The sequence below is a fragment of the Filicampus tigris genome, chromosome 16 (genome assembly GCF_054856515.1).
Source record: "Filicampus tigris isolate MCC_2025a chromosome 16, RoL_Ftig_1.0, whole genome shotgun sequence".
Lineage (NCBI taxonomy): Eukaryota > Metazoa > Chordata > Actinopteri > Syngnathiformes > Syngnathidae > Filicampus > Filicampus tigris.
The window spans coordinates 11,401,832-11,421,763 of record NC_141232.1 but is presented as its reverse complement, the minus strand read 5'-3'; the positions used below and the strand labels follow the sequence as shown (position 1 = coordinate 11,421,763).

Below are 19,932 nucleotides of genomic sequence, written 5' to 3'. Positions count from 1 at the left end.
TTGGGGGATCAAACTTAAATGCAGGACAATTACGTCATCGTATATGGAAACCTTTTAAAGCAATTATTCAAATTCAGCTTGGTAGATCCATGTACTAGTATGCTCTTTTGTCCTCACTATGGTGCCCTAGTGTTTCCCAATCTTTATTGAGCCAAGGCACATATTTCACATTGGAAAAAAATCTCTTGGCACACCACATAGCAAAACGATTCACAAAAAGTGGATATACAGGTTAATTATGTACCTTCTGTCATCTAGTGGAAGAGCATTTGATTGTTTTGCCTCATAGTATACGTGGTTGGCATAGATACACAACAGTTTTTATTAAATTTAAAAAAAGGCAAAATAATTGATATTGGATGATGTCCCACGGCACACTTGATAATCTCTGGTTGAGCTCACTTCCCCAGTTGATCTACTAGTGCACAGAAATGTCATACAGTATTTGACATGGACTGTTATTGTACTAGTGGGGTAACTAGTCTTACTAGTGGGAACATAGGTACTAATACATGGTTAACTGGATGTCAAAAAATATGTAATATATGCTCAAACAGCTTGGTCCTATAACGTACAACACATGGATGTACAAGGAGTTCAAATAAAGCAAGAAAAAAAATCACAAAACATAAATAAACAAACTACAACACCGGAATTTACTTTCTTCTATTACTGATAGTGATAAAGATTTAATTATTGTTATATTTGTCAATATAATGAGGATTCCCACACTCAGGCCTTAGCGTCACGCATTTCCCGAGCTCCTTTGAACGCCTCAGCTGCACAGAAGAGCGGACGTACATGATGCTCATCAAAGGCGGATGGTACCAACACATAAGAAGCACCTCTGTTCTTACAAACCTCACTGCGGCCCGCTGATGTCAACTCATTGACCAGCCTTTCTCCGTCATAGTGCCACTCGTCTTTTGTTTCAAAGGCTTTTACGTCCTCGCAGAGGGTTAACGTCACCACGTTTTTGTGGCTTGTCACTTCCGGGGGAGCCTCGGGGCGAATTAGCCGATCACCGGTGAACAAGTTGGGCGTCCTCGATGCTCCGTGCGGGCAGGATGGAGGAGTTTGTCACGGAGGAAGAGGAGCCATGGTACGACCAGCATGACTTGGAGCAAGGTGAGGCTTTATTTAGATGGTTATAGATTCACGACGAGGGGATGGAAATGTCTTATATTGGATGCAAGTGTGTGTGTGTGTGTGTGTGTGTGTGTGGCTGCCTTCGCTTCCTCTGCTATCAATTATTTTCATCTTATCAGTGCAATTCTCCCTTCAAAACAACCAACCTGTTTCTCCACAATTATGGTGATGATGTGCCCAACACTCGGGCTAATTAACACATATATTCTGTATTTTGAAACTGTGCGTTAAAATGACATGGTAAAACGGTATTATTGCAAGCAAACGGCGAGTTTGATTAATCTATGTATGCATTTCACTGGACTGCTGGCCTCAGCATCACCCCAGCTCCTGATTACCTGCTGACCCAGAGAGCCAAAGCAGCTTTGTGGCTCATCATTGCACACCAGAAACATCCCACTTGATGTTTTTCTGCACCAAAGTCTGAGATCATTAAGCCCCCCTTTGCTTGATCTGATTAGGCACCCAACCAGTCCAGACCAGACTTTAGTAGCTTTGCTGTAGCTTGCACAACCTTCATTCAGTAGTTGTGCATGATTTTGCCCCAGGACTGCTGCTCTTATGTAATGTTTTCTGCTATATGGTGACCTATGAGGTCATTTTGATCAGTTAAACATATGCACATGCTGAGGAAGAAAATGTCAAGTCAATTTCATTTATAAAGCACTCGGACCGTGTGATTTGTCGATATATCAATTTTTGTTTATTCGTCTTTTTTTTTTTAAGTGATGTAGTTCAAAACCTTTCCGTGCTGCTTCCACTAGCAACATAGCTACAAACAGAGAGGCTAGTTTACACAAGCAGAGGTAGTATTGCCAAATGAGAGATTTGGTTTCTGCTTATAGGGACTCTTACAACCACTCTACACAGTGTAAAAAAAACAAAAAAAACACAAATAGTGACTTGACTGCTAAAATACAATGAACTCGTTTTCACATTGAACAGAGGCGCCCCAAGAGAAATTAAATTGCCGTGAGTCAACCTTTGCGGATTACCATGACCTGGATGACTGAGAGTCTATACAGGACATAAAGAATACTTTTTTTCAAATCAAAATTGTTGGTATTTTTATTAATAGTGAGAAAATAAGTTAAAAATGACTCAGGAAATTATGCTATTAGGCCAATGGTATGACAGCTTAACCAAAGGATTGGTCATCATCACAGTAAAACTGAAAATCAGTGCGCATCATCATCACAGAGGCAGAAATCTAAACTGAAAAACAAGAACATGTAAACGAGCTGTGTGCAATCTAGCGTTGAAAACAACAAGTACATCACAGCGATGGCAAGTCATCTTGCTCGGCTCGTATTTTCAGAGCACTGCTGAATGACATAACAGGGCGCGCGCCAGCCGTGAGAAATAGAGCTGACGAGTGGATGCTCCATATCTCACAAGCTCATTAGTGCCTCAGCCACTCGGGCCCTCAGCTGTTAGCGTTAATGTGTTCATCATATTTTCCAGCCTAGTATGATTTGCGCTCATGTTCGCTAATGTACCAACAACTCTCACGCTCTCTTGCCTACGTCTCCCAGTGTGTGAAGCTCTCTTCACACTTAATCTTTTCATAATAAGGCTTTTCTGTGTACCACATTTGAAAAACCGCAGTGCCACGTTAGAAAGTAACGCGTTTACGTAAGTATTGGCAAAATTGGTTGTAAATTTTATGTTAAAGCGGAACTCAACCCAAACACATTTTTTTTTAAGAATATGTTACCAGCAGGCCCACTAGTTGAAACATGACATTCTGATTAATATTGCATTTGTGCAATATGAGTTAAGCAGCAAAATCCACCCCTTTTTAGCCATCTCGGGGGGGCGGCCATTTTGTCACTTCTGTCGACTGAAAATGATATCACAGTAGCTCAGGGCTCAGGTAAAGACCAATCAAAAAACAGGTCAGCTGTGATTGGCCGTTACCTGAGCCCTGAGCAGTTGTGATGTCATTTTCAGTTGACAGAAGTGACAAAATGGCCGCCCCCAGAGATAGCTAAAAACGGGCCGAATTTCACTAATAAAGTAACGTAAACTAACTTAGTGACTTTTAAAATGAAGTCATCAGTAACTTAGTTACTTTTAAAGTCAAGTAATCAGTAAAATAACTAAGTTACTTTTTCAAGGTAACTGTGGTAAAACTGTTAAATATTCTAGATTGTCCTGATTGGTTCTTTATATGTGCCCTGTGATTGGCTGGCGACCGGTCCTTGGTGTGTCCAGCCTCTCACCGTAAATCAATAGGATAGGTTCCAGCTCATCTGTGACATGGATCAGGATAAGCAGCAGATAACGGAAGGATGAATTGTTTACAGTTCAGCAGTGTCTAGCAGACAGTTTAATTACAATTGAGCCTGTTTCTATTATCCTCCTTGACTGGTAAGTCCAGAGTGACCTCGCACCCACGTCCAAAGTCGTAGACCCCTTGCCCCCGATCCTGCACGGCATAAGCTGTATAAATGATGGCAGACTTCATTTGCGCTCCGCAGCAGTGTGTATTTTATCTGCTTGTAATTGTGTTCTCTTGGATCCGTCATTTCCCCGTTGTTTATCTTTATCCCGCTTCCTCGCTTCTCGTCAGATTTACACCTGGCAGCGGAGCTCGGCAAAACCCTGTTGGAGCGGAACAAGGAGCTGGAGGATTCCCTTCAGCAGATGTATATCAATAATGAAGAGCAAGTGCACGAGATAGAGGTAAACAAGTCGCTAGCTAGCCACTAAGCGCTGACTGGATAGCTAATAAACACATAACCTATCTTAGCAGTGACGGGCATTATATTTTCCTAAATGGGATACACTCGATTTAATGCACCTGAACAAACCACCACTACCATCATAGTTAAAGAAACCATTGATACGATTAAAAAAAAAAAAAAACACAATCTACAGCACACTGTGTTACATCCGGATTTTATAGCATGACAGAAACATAATAAAATAACATATTTCTCTCTTACCATAGATCCTGATTATTTTATGTACCGAGCGGCTTAAACAGCTAATATATGGATTTTTACGGGCTAACGAGCTTCATGCCACCAATACATTTTGGGCCAATCCTAATTGGCAGGAGGAAACTTGATGAGAAAAATACCAAAATCCCTACTGAAGTCTCATTGAAAGGTACAAAAATGCAGTGATTGCCTCAAAAGCTTGTGCAACAAAATATTAAGTTAAGGGTACCATCATTTTAGTTCAGGTTGTATTAGGCCCTGTCTACACGTAGCCGGGATTTACGTCGTCACCGTGCTACAACAATGCTTTAACGTCATTGTGCGACTTGTGTTTTCCATGCGAGTCAACATGGATTCTCGCGGCGCTGCGTTGGTTATAGCCATTCTCGATGCGCTTCTCAACCAACCACAGCTTCTCGTTGAAAGGTTTAAAAGCAATTCTGACCTCTTGTCGGTTCTCCCGAACGAGTTTGGCGCTTGTGTGAAGTGACGTCAAAGGACGGAAGTTATTTGGCTAACTACTGCCACCCAGAGGCTTGGCAGTATACGGTTGTTAAAAAACGTGTAGACAAGGCCTTAAACCGCAGTTCGAAAGAAATGTCTGATTTTCATGACATTTTCGTTTATTATTTACGTTTGTGGGATTCAAGTTGTTTTATCCGTATCTTTATTTTCGCAGTACCTATCCAAGCAGCTGGAGATGCTACGGGAGATGAACGAGCAGCACGCGAAGGTGTACGAGCAGCTGGACGTGACCGCCAGAGAGTTGGAGATCACCAATGAGAAGTTGGTGCTGGAGAGCAAGGCCTCGCAGCAGAAAATAGACAGGTGAGCCCCACCTGCCGGCGTGACCTTTTGAAAATATCACTTCATTCATTTGTCTTACTCATAAGTCACCTGAACCTTTCTGAGAAATCTTGTGTACAAGGCTACGAATCGAGCTTGGAAATAGTTCAGAGGGAGCCTTTGTCCTTTCTAAATCTGCTACTCCAGTGGGTAACAATAAATCCCTGTACAGCCGCGAGCATGGTATGCTGAGAAGTAAAATCTCCCGTATTGATGACATAACAAGCACTCTGTGTGCATGCGTGGGCTTGTTTACGTGTACGTGCAAATGCAGGTTGACGGGCACCATGGAGACCTTGCAGGGTCAGGTGGACAGTCTGACGGGTCGGGTGGAGGAACTGCGCACTTTGGAAGAGTTGAGGGTCCTCCGCGAGAAGAAGGAGCGCCGCAAGACGGTCCACTCGTTTCCTTGCCTCAAAGAACTCTGCACTTCACCAAGGTTACGCTAAACTGCGTATTTTAGTAGATTTTCATTCAGAAATGTATATGACGGTGACAATCTGGGTGAAGGGGAGGTTATGAGATGGGTCTACAATTTGCTAATAAGTAGGCATCCAACATGCATATCAACAATCATGACCAAAAGATGTACTTTATAATAATGAACTTACATCTGATGCTATCTGTTGGTGTATAAAGCAGGATTAAAGTGGATTTCACATTTAATCTTCAGAAAAAACTAGGCTAGCCTTGAAATACTTGCTTTCACTCATCATCTTTTACACCCTGTCAAACATAAGTGTTTCGCCATCTAGTGGCTGACAGTGAAATGACATCCTAAATAAACTAAAGCCAGAACAAAATAGGGTTATAAACCTGTTCAAAACAAATCCACAAAATAGCGGGACCATGAACCTGGAATCTGCGATAGAAGTTTTTTATTTATTATTTTTTTTGTTTTACTGTACATGAATAAAGTTTCAATGTATACATTTTAGTAAACATTACTCACTTCCCACCAGTGAAGGTTACAGGTCTCCGTGTATTGCTCTTCTGCCTAAATGTGACAATTCCTGTTTTTTTGAAGGTACGAGGATGGTTTCCTGTTGGCCAACCCCGGCAGCGTGGACCTCGCCGAGAAGCAGCCGGCGGAGGAGGAGAACGAGCGCCTCCGAGACATCGTGACGTCGCTGCGTGCGGCCATGGCCGCCGAGCGCTCCCGGAGGGAGAGCGCCGAGCGGGAGTGCGCCGCCGTGCTGCACGAGTTCGACCGCCTCGAGCAGCGTCTGCTCGGAGCCGAGGGCTGCCAGCTGCGAGTTCGCGAGCTGGAGGCCGAGCTCCAAGAGATGCAGCAGCTGAGGAAATCCAGGGCGTGTCTGATGGAGGACGGCATCGAGACGTTGCTCGGCAACGGCCCCGAGACGGACACGCCAGATGAACCCGCCGTCCTGGACGCGGGAGGTGAAGTCGGCAGCGGCGATCCCGGAGGCCCCGTGAGGAAAAGCTGCAGCGACACGGCCCTGAACGTCGTCACGGTCCGCGACCCCCCGGGGAGGCGCCAGGCGGGGCGCAAACGAGGCATGTCCATCCTGAGCGAGGTGGACGAGCAGTACCACGCCCTGCTGGAAAAGTACGAGGAGCTGCTGGGAAAGTGCCGGCGCGACGAGGAGAGCTTTTGCCATGCCGAGGTGCAGACGTCACGCCCCGTCTCCAGGGACCCCTCGTTGAAGGAGTACAGCTTGGCCCCCTCGGGGGCGGCGGCGCTCTGCTCCCCGCCCACTCCCCCTCACGCCCCGTCCACGCCAGAGGCCTTGGAGGGCATCAGCAGGCAGGTGGAGCAAGTGGACAAACGTCTGAGTCAGAACACGCCTGAGTACAAAGCCCTCTTCAAGGAGATCTTCTCCCGCTTGCAGAAGACCAAGAGCGACGTGAGCGCCACCAAGGGCAGAAAAAGCGGCAAATGAGCTCTTTTGTGCAGCCATACATCCATTTTCTGTAGCGCTTATACTCACTTGGCTTCAGCTCATCTGCCATGAGGAAAAGCTTGATAGAAAATCAATGGGATTGTTTCTAAGATTCTTGATTTTTGCTCGCTTCTAATAAGTGATCGCCTCAAGACACTATGGTTGCTGGATATTTATCAGATTTCTGACGGTTTAACGTACAACTATTTGTGTGACGTGAAGTAAATGAAACAAAGCAGATTTTCTGGATGTGGTCAATTAAATGACTCCTACGTGTAACAAAAAAAGGTTGGGACAGGTTTTTCTGTCCTTTTTGAGATTTGTTGATGCACTTGTGACTTAATGCCTCAAGCTACTTCTGTATGTGGTATTTAAAGCAAGGTTTCCCCAACCGTTATGAAGCTATGGCACATATTTTACATGAAAAAAAATACTCGACATAAACCAAACACGTCACAAAGTATAGACAGAATACCTCGTCTCAGTTTACAGTACTCACAAATTGCCTCGATTTGAAATTGTCAACGATTATTCAACCTTCTGCCATCTAGTGGAGAAGCATTTAATTGTTCTACCTGTCACTATGTGACTGGTATAGAGAAAATAATTCATTTAGTAATTTTCAGAGCAATTAAGTGAAATTTTACCATTGCACAGGGGTTGGGACATACTGTCTCACTGAACATGTCGAATTCTCTTGAAAAGGTGGATTAAGGTAACCTTCTCCCCGAAACATTAACCTTTCCCTCCCATAACTGCCACACTGTACTGCCTTTTTCTCCAAAGCATGCATTGCAAGGTGAACAAATGTTTTTGCTGAGTTCATAACATGCTGTCAATTTTCTGTTGATTAAAAATTAAAGCATTTACCATGTTTTGGTTTTCTGTAATGAAAAAGGACACGTTTGAATTTCAACATTTTAATGTCATCACAGGAGCTCATTACACTGGGCAGCATGTAGCAAAACACTGATTCAGACCCCACCCAAACATCAGAAAGCTCAGAATGAAGCTGCAGCCTCTGTCACATTATGAAAAATACAACTGTATAAGGAACCGGTCAGCATCACGTATGCTCGGTGGGAGATGGCATGTCCTCACTGGGTACTTATGACACCACGTGGGAGAGTGTGAATGCATTTAGAAACTGGAGGCACAGTCGGGGACGGGAACACTTAATGGTAGGAGCCGGAAGCATGTTTGCCTCCTGTAGACATGCTTGAATGAGATAGTTAAAAAAGTGATTCAAAATGATGGAAAGTTGTATCAAGACCTTGTTTCCTGGTTGAGTTCAAACCTGAAGCAAATAGCGCCGTTAGGTTTGAGCTCCTTGTCCTGAGGGTTCATGTTAAAAGGCCACATGGCAACCAACAAGTTGTGAAAAAAAAAAAAAAAAAAAAAAAGCATCATGAGCAGGGGGGGGTAAGGTGACCAAAATTCCAAATAATTTACCAAGATGACAAATCTGCTCAAAGGCTTGATAGTAGGGCTATGTCCCAAGAACTGTCCAGCAATGATTGAAAGTGACCGTACAGTGGCCCCACACAACTCAATACATACAGCAAAGCTCCTGTAGCTTCCCCAAGGCAGATATGGTGATCATAAAAAAAAAAAATCACATTAAAAAAATTGACAAGAGGGATGAAGAAATAAATCATACAAAAAAATTGGGACTACTGATTCCTAAACAAAACATTACAATGTGCATTGCTTTTGTCTCCATTTCCAGAATTTCATTTTTTATACAAAGCCGAATTCAACCGTAAATTACGTGCGAGGGAGTACGTGGACGGAGGGGACATGAATGGGAAACGAAGGAATGACAGCAAGAGAGGAAAGAAAGCGGAGGACGCCGACGTCGCAGGTGGTCAAGGTGGAGTCATTCTTTCCAATCCTTCTTGATGGTGAGGCTCCACTCCCAGGACAGATGGTCGTGTTTGTCGTCGTCGGTGAACTTGGACTTGATGTTGTACGTGCCGCGCGCCAGAATGCCTTTGGGCGCCTCCTCCAAGGTGGTGAGGAACTCGTACTCCTGGTTGGGTCTGGGTCCGTAGCTGCCCACCATGTAGTCCGACTTGTCAACTGGACACCGAGGGCAGGGCGGTTAAAAAAAAATGAGGAACTCAATACGCCAGACTGTATTCAATTAGGTGGGCTTACCCTTTACTCCTTTCCTGAATGACTGCTGAATGTACTTCAACCCCGACACAATCTCCTTGTTAACCTGCAAAGATGTCACACCTCAGTGGGCCCAACACATGACAGACGGGCGTCTTACGGCGCCGCGCTCTCACCTTGAAGTTGACCTTTATTTTGTACTCCACGCCCTCCTTCAACACAAACGGATTCTTCTTGAAGCTCTCCAGATCTCCTGGCAGAGACGCATAGTCCAGTGTGAAGAGAAACATTTCATCCCAACAGAGACATTCCACTGGGGCTCCTCATATTTGTGGCTCAACATTTGGAAATTGTTCTGGAGGGGGAATTTATCCTTTGCTTTTTTTTGCTAAAGAATTTACCCATACTCAATCTTGCGGCAAAGTAACTATGTTGAAATAAGAGGAGGAACTTCATTTATTCAGACCAAATAAAAAAAATATCTTCAAAAAAATAAAGTGATTCGCCACCATCTAGCGAAAAGTTGCACAGGTTAAATTAAGACTATCCTAAATCCTTTTACAATAGCGCTGTCTAAATTACAGGCACTTATCGCAATAGTGGAATAAAAGGTCTTGGTCAGTGTTGTGAGCCTATTGTGGGGGAGACTCTACATTAAACTATTCCGGATTGAAATTTGTCTGGTGAAGCACTATAGAAGACTAACTATGCATTATGATTATATTATCATCGTCATTATTTCTATCATCCTCATCAGGAACAGCCTGAGAAAGTTGTAGTAACGATGCTGACCACCAGATGGCATTCTTCATCACGCTGTGTGGAGTCAATAACAGTAGCATCAGTTAGTCCATGAACCATTTTAGGCTGGATAATAAGATTTATGTTATGGTTTGGGGGACACTTCAGGTTTTTTTTAAATACATTTAAAGCCAGAATTATTCACACCCTAGACAATATTGGGTTGCAGTATCCGATAATTGGGCTGAATTGGAGCCTTTTCCACCCTTCCGATCATATTAATTCACACAAAATAAAAAGCCCATCTGGCAGATGCAACGCTGTTTATCATGTTTGCACACATAAACAGGAGCAAATCTGGCACTGTTTCATGTTGATCTGAGCCCGTTGGTTGTTTCAAGTGTTCAGGAAATATAAGCACAATACATGTATTGTATATTCGGTTCAAAGCTAATGATAAATTGATCAATGACTGCATTGATCAGGCATATGCAGGTGGTCGATATTTATACAGCCTCAGTCTTAGTGACGTTTGGGTTAGTGGCTCCAAATGAATGAGACAAAATGCATCTTAAAAAAAAAACAAAAAAAAACAGTCTGTTTGAGCGCTTTACTACAAGCAAAATGACATTTTAGAATGTTTGCTTCTTGAAAACACACTGTTACATTCGACACACACTCACCCTGCAGGTCAAGCACCAACGGGTGTGGCGCGGCGTCACACACCAGAGTCATTCGCGTCACCTGGATGTTTGGCGTGTTTGGATCTAAGATGGAGGAAAAGTCACAAATGTACCCGAGGTGAAGTAACTTCCAGGTTTACAAATGAGCAGTCCAATTCTCAGCGGCACAAAAATATGTCATCATTAAGCGCCGTGTTTGCTGGCAGAGATCTCTCACCTCCACTCACGGAAGTGTTGCCCAGTAACGCCTCTTTGTACTTGCGCAGACTCTCGTCATCTTTGTCCAGCTCCTGGATCTCCTGCAAGCTCTTCGGCGCCGGAGGTTTGTAGTTGACCGTGGCGTCCGTCTCCTCGCTGGCGGCGGCGAGCGCGGCCAGCTGTTCGGCTGTGGGTTCCGACTCCGCCATGGTGTGCTGATCCCAGGGAACAAGTGGCAAGAAAAGTCGCTGGGTTAGGCGGGTCGACAAAAGAATGACGTGATAAATAAACACTGACCGCGGGAGATTGCACATCAAAACACTCCCATTTTTTGCTATTGACTTTTTGAAGGTTTGAGCACCACATGGCGTCGCGGAAACAGCTGGAACGGTGGTTCTCAAACTGAGGTCCCAGTGATACACGAGCAGTGTCTTGGGGATCCTTAAAAATAATTTGAGTTGCCTTTGATTGATTAAAAAAAAAAAAAAAAAAAATTCAAAACAGCTGTGCGTTTGCTTACAGTCTTTCAAAGAGAGAAAGAAATGGCAAGAGAGGCACAGCGTGAGATATGGAAATATTTTGCTGCACTGATGTTCCTCAATATGATTAGTAATCACCGGAAGTTTGAAAACAGCTGTCAAGTACAACGCTATCTAAGGCTGACAAGGCACAGAGATCAGTGTGAGCTTCTATTTTCTTCTCTCTCTCACTCACTCACTCACTTACACAAACACTTGGGAGGCTATCATTGGCCAGCTGCACACTCACACCAGTCACTGCTCATTAGAAGCAAGCACACTGAGACTGTGAGCAGAGACCACCACAGCGAGACCACACAACAACTTGCCTTGATTCATGACATGTCAAAATATTGCTCAATGGCCTATTTGGTGTTACATTTTCCTTTTTTTTTTTTTTTTTTAAACCAAATGGCAGAAAAACCTGAAACTTGCTCGCTTGGTGTGTTCAATCAGTTGATTGGTTGGCAAGCGCCCTCTCTTTCGCTTCCTTTTCTCACGGTGAAAATAAACAAAAGTGAACCAGGATTGCTCTGATAAACCTCCTCATAAAATCGGCACGGGAAGAACATAGGTGTCGACATGAGGCATACATATGCTGCGCGGACAAACCATGGGAACATATCGACGCCTGCAGCAAGCGGGAGGCAGCTGGACGCCAGCCTTCTCATTACACACAGTCAGTCTGGTTCTTGTCTCGCTGTCTCCACGGTAGCACCGTTGATCCGCTTGCAACAACAGAGGAAAAGTGACATCCATCAATTGGTTTCAGCTCAAACTCAACCGCAGCATCCATTGCCTCACTGACACGATTTATATTCTCGTGACTCCGCCCTCTAATACCTCATCATGTGTGACGGTTGTGAGGAAAGAACTCTGCTTCCTGTATCTCACAGAAGTCAGCCAAGTCAGGCCCCGACAGGTCAATGGAAGACCAGAAAACACCAAGCAAAGAAGACCCCCAAATATTTTTCATTATTCGTGTTGACTTTATTTTTGTTGCAAATCACAGTTGATGTCGCTAAATGTCGGTGGTAAATCACCGTAGGAGATCTGACAAACCACTCAAAGTCAAACAAGAACGGCCGCAGAATCTCAGCCGAAACAACACCCGAGAGTTCTTACACTGAGGTGACGGTCGTAAATCACACCGCAGCAAACGGAAAGTCAGCAGGACCCGCATTTGCAAGTCAGGGGCGCTCTGTGCTTTCATTAAAAAAAAAAAAAAGATGGGGGGGGGGGGGGAATAAAAGAGTAACTCCTTCTCTGCCAATAAATAGCGAGCAATGGCTGCTTGACTGTTTGTTGTTGAAGGAGAGCGAGACAAAGGGACAGGAAAATGAGGCCGGAAAACACAGTGCCGCCGTATTATTTGGTAAGGAGCAAAGCATCAGGTGGTTTCTCTCACTTCCTCTACTCTGCTCAAGTGCGGGCCTACGGTGACAATTGCAGCAATGTGCTACATACCAGATATTAGCGACCTCCCACAAGATTATGGTTGGTTTTTTTCTAGCTTGGAACGTGCCACCAACAGTGGCTGGTTCCATTAACACGGTCATTTCAAAGAATAAAAGATGAAAAATAAGATGCAATTTCTGTCCCGCGTTGACAGAAATTTCAAATAGTAACTCACAAAATGTGGTCCGGATAAAAGTGCGCTGATGGATGGTCAACTATGAATCCAACACTCGTAAGTGAACTTTAGGAACGATGACCGCTACAAATCTTCAGCCGCTTTAGAGACTTTTATAACTCCAATTTCAAATAGCTTCTCATGAAATTGTTTAAGTTGGGCCCAGAATAATATTTAAACGGATTTCATGGAGCCCTTTCAGTAAAATATACAAAAGTATGCTAGTGGCTGCTTCCAAAGAGGTGCCAGCTCCACTTCTTATCCAGGCCCTGGGAAGAAAAACCAAAGATAACATCATAGTGATGTATGTATGCTATTAAAAAAAAAGAGAGGATTATATTATCTGAAGTGGTTAATATTGGCACAATTTTCCATTTAAATTAACTTCTCAAATGATTGTTTGACTGGAAGAGTAAAACACCCTAACGTACAATTAACCTTATGGCCTGATGTTTGTTACTCCTAAATATGAATCAACCAATTCAGGCCAATATAGAAGCAAAATAGATTAGCTCCATTTTATCTTGTGATGCACATTCTTCCAGTTTGACTCAACACGCAGACAACAACTGCGTCGATTTTACTGGCCGCAGACCGTGCTCATTGTTCGGTCCGCAGACGCAATTGTGAAGCCGTGAGAGCGCCCAAGCAAAACGCTGGAGCATGTTGTCGGCCCTCAGCAAACAGCCGCTCTCCAGATCGATGAGAAGCTGATGTCGAGAGGTAAAACTGAGGTTTGATTCGCAACACCACTGTAGAGAGTGAGATTACAGTAAATGGGATTATGCGCAACGACGCATCGCGCGACATGACTGGCAAGTAGCTGGCTAAAGAGGATTCTCTTGATGAGAATTATTAGTGTCAGAGATAACTGATCTCTCTCTCTCTCTCTCTCATTTGTGGCCTGACCCACGGGGACCTTTTAAGGCGGGTTATCTCAATTATTTCTTTTTATTTTCACTCTTCAAGATTTCAGGTTTTTTTTTTTCAATAGCGTTGCCAAGCACGCAATAAAATGACTTTTGATAGGGACGCATTTCTGCTCGGGTCAAAGCAATAGTTAAAGGAGTTTTGAGGTGACATTTAGCTGCCTGCGGCATCACACCACTTCTGAAGCTGCCCTTTCCGACATCTGGGGCTGTTTTGATCCTTTGCGACCAAATGGTCCCACTACTGTTTTTTTTTTTTTTTTGCGGACCGATACGACATGATATCAATAAATATCAAATTTAAAGCCTACCGAGGGAGCAAAGTGAAGCCTTTGCAATTTGAAATTGGCATCGCACTACAGTGCGATGCCGATTTGAATTCGATTGATTGTTCAGCCCTAGAAAGCACCGTTAAAAATGAGGATTTTTAACTAGAAAATGCAAGCATGTCACAACGCTATTGGGCCTTTTTTTCCCTCCTTTCTGGCTACACAAACCTCATTTAACTGGCTTAATGATTCATATCCTCTTTACTGCTAATACTCAAGGCGCAATTTATAATCGTTAACTTGCCGCCTGTGCACATAACTTGAATTACTGTACGGATTTTTTTTATGGACGGTGCAGACGAAGACGGCTCAAGTTGTTACATGTGGGCAAAAAGAAAAAGTTTAACTGAGTTAAGAACTGGCAGACAAGTCAAGTAATGAGGAAGTGGTGCACCCAGAGCTCCTGCAGAACTGATGCAATGCAGCGGAAGTCCAGTCGATGACAAAAAAAGGTTATGCAGTCAAAAGGGAAGAAAGAAATTCTTTAGGTAGATATACAACCTTGTTTTAAATGATGAAAAGTTACTGCTCGGGGATCAAATAGTCTTTTTGTATTTTTTCAACTGAGAAGGCCATCGCGAAAACAGCCATCGGCACAGGCGTCTAAATCGCATCATCCACGCAAACGCACATAAGACGTATGCAACTGGCAGACATATAGAAACAAAAAGATGACTATCACAGGAAGGAGCAGAACAAATAGAAGCTTTAAAAATAGCCCCTGAGAAATCCCTACTGGCAGTGGCAGGAAGTTGTGACAGAATAGGATAGCAAGGTGCCCAGCTAAAAGGTCACAGACTAAGGCTAGGTTCACACCGCAGGCAAATGCGACCCGCAAACACAACGTCGGGTGCGACGTCGTCTCTTCTTCTGCGCATGCGGGCCACTTTGACCACGCATGTGTTCATACAGCAGACAAGACCGAGGTCGCATTTATAATGTAATATGAACGCTTACCAAGAAAAAAAAAATCGGATTTTTAAAAAAAATTGAGCATTAAGACCTGCGGTGTGAACCTAACTTAATTCTCCCATAAACTGACCCACCATCCAAACCGAGACCCCCCCCACTTCATTCTCGCTCACCTTTTTTTTAGTGCACAATTACTTGTGATTTAATCAACAGCGCCTCTGCTGGTTGCAGCCAAGTACTGCAATTCATTCCTTGATCTAACGAGATCAACAATCAGTTTTATATAATGGACAAAATGCTTCAAAATGAATTGATTGCTTAATCTATTGGCTCCTTGAATTAATTTTTCCAATTTCGCATGACTGGTCTGAAACTTATTTTTAAAAATGTATTACTGCAAACAATGTGAGGGGCAAAACTATTAAATGCTCTTCCACTAGATGGCAGAAGGTGCACAACTAACCTGACTGATTATCTTAACTAAGTAATCAGATAATTTCACATTGCTAAGCACAAATCGTGCGTTTCAGATGCAGGTATTATTGTTGTCCACTTGGGGTCACCGTCCTCATGTTTCACACAATAACATCTGCAACTTTTGAGTGTTAAAAAGATAGGGCCTGGCCTGGTGAGTGACATGGGAGTCGGACTCAAGTTACCGGCTGACTGTTAACTGGCTAATACCCAGCCTGCGTGTTGTGGGCCTGAGCTTCAGCTGTGGCTGTAACACCTTGTGTAGAAAATGGGCTTAATACATGTTTATTTTGTTATCTTTTGTTCAATATAGCATTTGAAAGTGCACTGGCGGCTGTGTCTACCCTTAACCACTTATGGGAGCATTTCAATACGTTTTAACTAGATGATGTTGATAGAATATTAGCTATATCGATAACTTACTTCGTGTTGGCAATTGTAGATGTACCGCTTTGGTGCGTCAGTAAGTTTTTTAAATTTTTTTTAGTAGACACATTGCACTTGGTTACCCAAGGTTAACCTCAAGAGAAATACAAGGAAGAGAAAGCATAGACCAACAAAACCGTTTGTAAGATTTCATATCTTATTTATTTGTTCTTTTTTCTTTCTTTTTTTTTTTTTTTTTTACATTGGTTTTACTTTGAAGCAATGTGGGCGTTTGAGCAATCGGGTTGTTTTCCTGTTCGGTCAATGTATTTAAAACACAGCCGTGTCAGTAATTTGTCACCTGAAATGTGCACATTTTAAAACTGGATATTTAAATTGGAGTTGGGCAGTTGGACCTGTTGTGTAAATTTAGCCTAAGGGTTGGCCGACATCCGTGCTAAGTGAGAGACAACCGTGTAGGTTACGAACGTTTGCTGAATAATTCAAATATTGTCAGGATGACACAACTCATTTGAAAAAGGCATGGTAAACACCAGATGCTCCCAATTAGAAATGTGATCAATACTTTGCTTTAAAAGTCACACAAAAACATGCAGGTCAAACTGTGGCTAACATTAGCTGTTATCTGGTGTACACGTTGTAACTTATAAAATAAGGTAGAGTGTTTTAGTTTTACACAAAAAATAAAATAACTATAGCCTAGATGCCAGTGGTTTTACTCTGGGACAGAATTTTTCAAATCCCATTTTTCTTTAAAATTATAAGTTTGTAGCCCCTGTCAGTCTTAAGAACCAAAGTTAATATTTTTGGATAGTTATTGACAGAATAATTGATAGGTTCCACTGCATGCTTGAAAATCAAATATACTGTGTGACGTGATGGTAACACTTAATCGCTGAAGCAAGGTAGAAACAGAAGGAAGGATTTGGAATAATCACCTATCAGTCACAATCACTTGGAGCACATTTGATCCAAATAGGTGTGATGTTTACACACTTGCCTACGAGAGATTAAAAAAAAAAACACAACAACAACAAAAACATTCAAATGTTGATATTAGATGTGATCCCTGCATGGAAATTCATCCATTCTGACGAGAGGGGGGGAAAAGAGTTGAAATCCAGGAAGTTGCATGGAATCTTCCAGCAAGGCCACATCGGACTTAAGAAAAAGTGGTCCGCTTTTTAAGCTTTCGTGGACCAACTAGAACAAACACTTTTTTGCATTAACTACCTACCCCCTTGTATTAATATGAACAATCGAAAGCAAGTGAGCGATATCGCACTACCTTTGCTTAGAACAAATTTTACACCCGGAAATGCAATGTAAGTTTTTTTTTTTCCAAGCCACGCCACAGAAGCACGAATTTCAAGATTTAGCAAACAGTGCAGTAGATAAAGAACACGAAAAACAAAATTAAAGTCTATAAAGATAAACGAAATGTTGCTTTCAACGCCCCTGTAGGAGGAAGTTACTCTTTTCTCAACTAAATAGTCTTCTTAATTCGGGGTTTCTGGTTGAGTTGGCACATAGTTATTCTTTCAGAAGCTACTAAAACAGCTTAATAATCACACAGAACGACTGAGTAAAGAGTTTGTCGAATGTTTCATTGAGTCTTACCGTTGAACTGGCTCTTGCTGAGGGTGGCGAAAGGGGCTCAAGCGAAGTGAACAAGACAAGTGACACCGGAGAAAAAAGGGAACCCGCGAACTGGCAAAACGACATCCGGCAAATACCATCAAAATAAAAGTATTAAAAGTGCCACACTTACTCGTTTTATGGCGCATTTTTGCTTTACTTGTTTTTTTTGGGGGGGGGCAATCAATTCAATTCCATAACATCTTATTACATTACATTATATTATATTACAAAAGTATTCACACTGTAATCAAGTGTAATATACTCGGACTAACTCATTTAATAGTTAAAGTAGAAGTCAACTCAAAAAATGTCTTTACAAGGTTAGGTTTTATGCAGCCCCACTGGGCTAAACACGGCATTATGATTAATATTACGTTTGTGGTATACGAGTTAAGCAGTAAATCACCCCGTTTTTGTCCATGTCAGGGGGCGGCCATTTTGCCACTCGCTGTCGACTGAAAATGACATCACAGTTGCTCAGGGCTCAGGTAGCGACAAATCATGGCTCAGCTTCAGAAAAACAGGTATTGGGTTGATATCCCCTTGAAGAATAAGTTTTAAAGGAGACTCTGAAATGTAATTCATGTCATATGTCCATTGTGTACTGCATGCTTTGATAACTTTGCACAACAGGAACTTACACACAAAGTAGTTGACCCCTTTTACTATGTTACATGTTGGACACAGCTTCAAGCTACATTCTAACAGAACAATCAAGACTGAATAGACAGCAGGTCCTGCATTACAACCTGGACACAATTTAACAGCTTTTTGTTTGCTTAATTAGCTAATGATATAACAAAATTAAAAATACATCTTAGTTGTATGTTTTTTCAGATGAAATGTAGAAATTGAGCAGCTGAGCGCTCTGCCTATATGACGGACTGGTCTGTCTATCCGTCACTGACGGACGGCTGTTTTTTTTAATGATTGACAGGAAACAATTTAAAATAGATGGACTAAGCATAGACGGAAGCCCCTTTATTTAGTCCGCCATTCGTCAATATTCCGTCATTAGTCTGTTTTTGGTGGCGAGGCTTCGATGACCATGAGTTGTCGTTGGGGGACAGATTTGAGTGATGGACCAGGCTGTGAACAGGCTTCTAAAGCGCTGTGAGTCACTATTCTTATTTCTGCGACGGACGCCCGTTTAAAATGAGAGGCGGACCGGCCTATAGTATATACTATTTTTTTCCCCGGAAAAAATGGCAAATGACGGACGGCGCAAGGGTACCCACGCTGCAGACGGATGATGCTCATTTTGTAGTAAAATGCCCATCTCTGGTTTGTAGGTAGGGAGAAATCTATGTAGCCCCAGTTAAACACTGCAGATGCGCCACTGAATTGTGAATTCTTCTAAAAACATGCAATGCAACAAAACTAGCCCTCATTATATGGCGTTACATTAAGAAAAAAGTTGTGTACTTGTTAACTTACCTCCTAGCTAAACACATTACAAATGTGTCCTTCTGTGAATTTCACGCATTCTAGTTATGCAACCACAAGCAGGGCAGGTGACTGCTGCAAGATGGCGGACAGCTTGACGTTTGATCCGACCGGCAAGAAGGAGTCTAGCGTATTGCTTTAACCGGAAGTGGTTTGCGTGACAGGAAAAAGAATAACTAGCCCCCCCCCCCACCACCACCAAATTTTACAACGCTATAAAAGAAAATAGAAGGGTATAAGGAAGAACTTGTAACCGAACAAAAAACACAAACTCTGCAGATATTTATTTTACAGAGTCATGAAACGCAGTAAGAACTTAGACAAGAACATCGACAACTTCCTGCGTCAACTCGAGCCGTCAGAGAGCCATTAGGTCGTCTCGTTCTTAGTACAAACCGTAACATTTAACTTGACTTCTTTTCAAGAGCAGGGCACACTTCGAGTCAAATGTATTTATATAGCCCTTAATCGCTAAAGAATCTGAAAGGGCTTTACAAATCCACAGTTGACAAATATTGACATCCCTTAATCCAGCCCCACCCCCCTCCCAAAAGGTTTTACATTTTTAGAGTTTATTCCACATACAGTACTCCCGGATTCGATGGGCTGCGTTGTGACATCTAAGTGCAAGAACTGTAGTACAGCGTTAGCTCCAAATGAATGCAGCATTGGAAGTTACTGGCACTGATGCTATTGACCACCAGTACAGGTACGGTTGCAGTATGTTTTCACTGAGCGGTGTTTGCAAATGTTGTCAGGGTTTGTTCAAGGTTGCATAGAAGTTCGCAGTTTTTCTTGTAGCCAAGAAATCTTGAACATGTGAATGTCTTTGCAAGCTTTAATGAACCCTGACAGAAAAACGTTCACTGCTCACTGAGAAACCACCCTAATTTGTATTGCAATAACTATGTGAAAGCAACCTTAGTTTTAAAAAAACAGGGCTTCATGAGTAATTGGAGGCTCTAAATTCATCCATTCCAAATTAGATTGTTTTAGGAAAAAAACAAAGACTAAATTGACTGAACATGTTGCATTCATTGCATATGTAGGAAACAACACAAATAGGGAACAGTGGC

At 42.7% G+C, this 19,932-nt stretch overlaps 2 protein-coding genes across 4 annotated transcripts; one reads left to right on the top strand and one right to left on the bottom strand.

Moving 5' to 3' along the window:
- The first annotated feature begins 754 nt into the window (after nucleotides 1–754).
- cdr2l (cerebellar degeneration-related protein 2-like) lies at nucleotides 755–7,721 on the top strand. The gene is made up of 5 exons (XM_086055437.1): nucleotides 755–1,128; nucleotides 3,725–3,837; nucleotides 4,777–4,925; nucleotides 5,218–5,382; nucleotides 5,971–7,721. Exons 1-5 carry the CDS (start codon nucleotides 1,050–1,052, stop codon nucleotides 6,845–6,847), a joined length of 1,383 nt encoding a protein of 460 aa, XP_085911563.1. The 5' UTR covers nucleotides 755–1,049; the 3' UTR covers nucleotides 6,848–7,721.
- A 30-nt stretch (nucleotides 7,722–7,751) lies between these two features.
- arhgdia (Rho GDP dissociation inhibitor (GDI) alpha) lies at nucleotides 7,752–18,983 on the bottom strand. Of its 3 annotated transcripts, none has more exons than XM_086055440.1 (6): nucleotides 18,848–18,983; nucleotides 10,607–10,802; nucleotides 10,390–10,473; nucleotides 9,142–9,218; nucleotides 9,008–9,071; nucleotides 7,752–8,929 (listed from the first exon to the last, which is right to left on the bottom strand). In XM_086055440.1, exons 2-6 carry the CDS (start codon nucleotides 10,794–10,796, stop codon nucleotides 8,727–8,729), a joined length of 618 nt encoding a protein of 205 aa, XP_085911566.1. In that variant the 5' UTR covers nucleotides 10,797–10,802; nucleotides 18,848–18,983; the 3' UTR covers nucleotides 7,752–8,726. The 3 variants fall into 3 exon arrangements, with proteins under 3 accessions (XP_085911566.1, XP_085911565.1, XP_085911564.1); XM_086055439.1 differs by lacking the exon at nucleotides 18,848–18,983 and adding an exon at nucleotides 17,390–17,531; XM_086055438.1 differs by lacking the exon at nucleotides 18,848–18,983 and adding an exon at nucleotides 11,718–12,273.
- Between the last annotated feature and the right edge of the window lie 949 nt (nucleotides 18,984–19,932).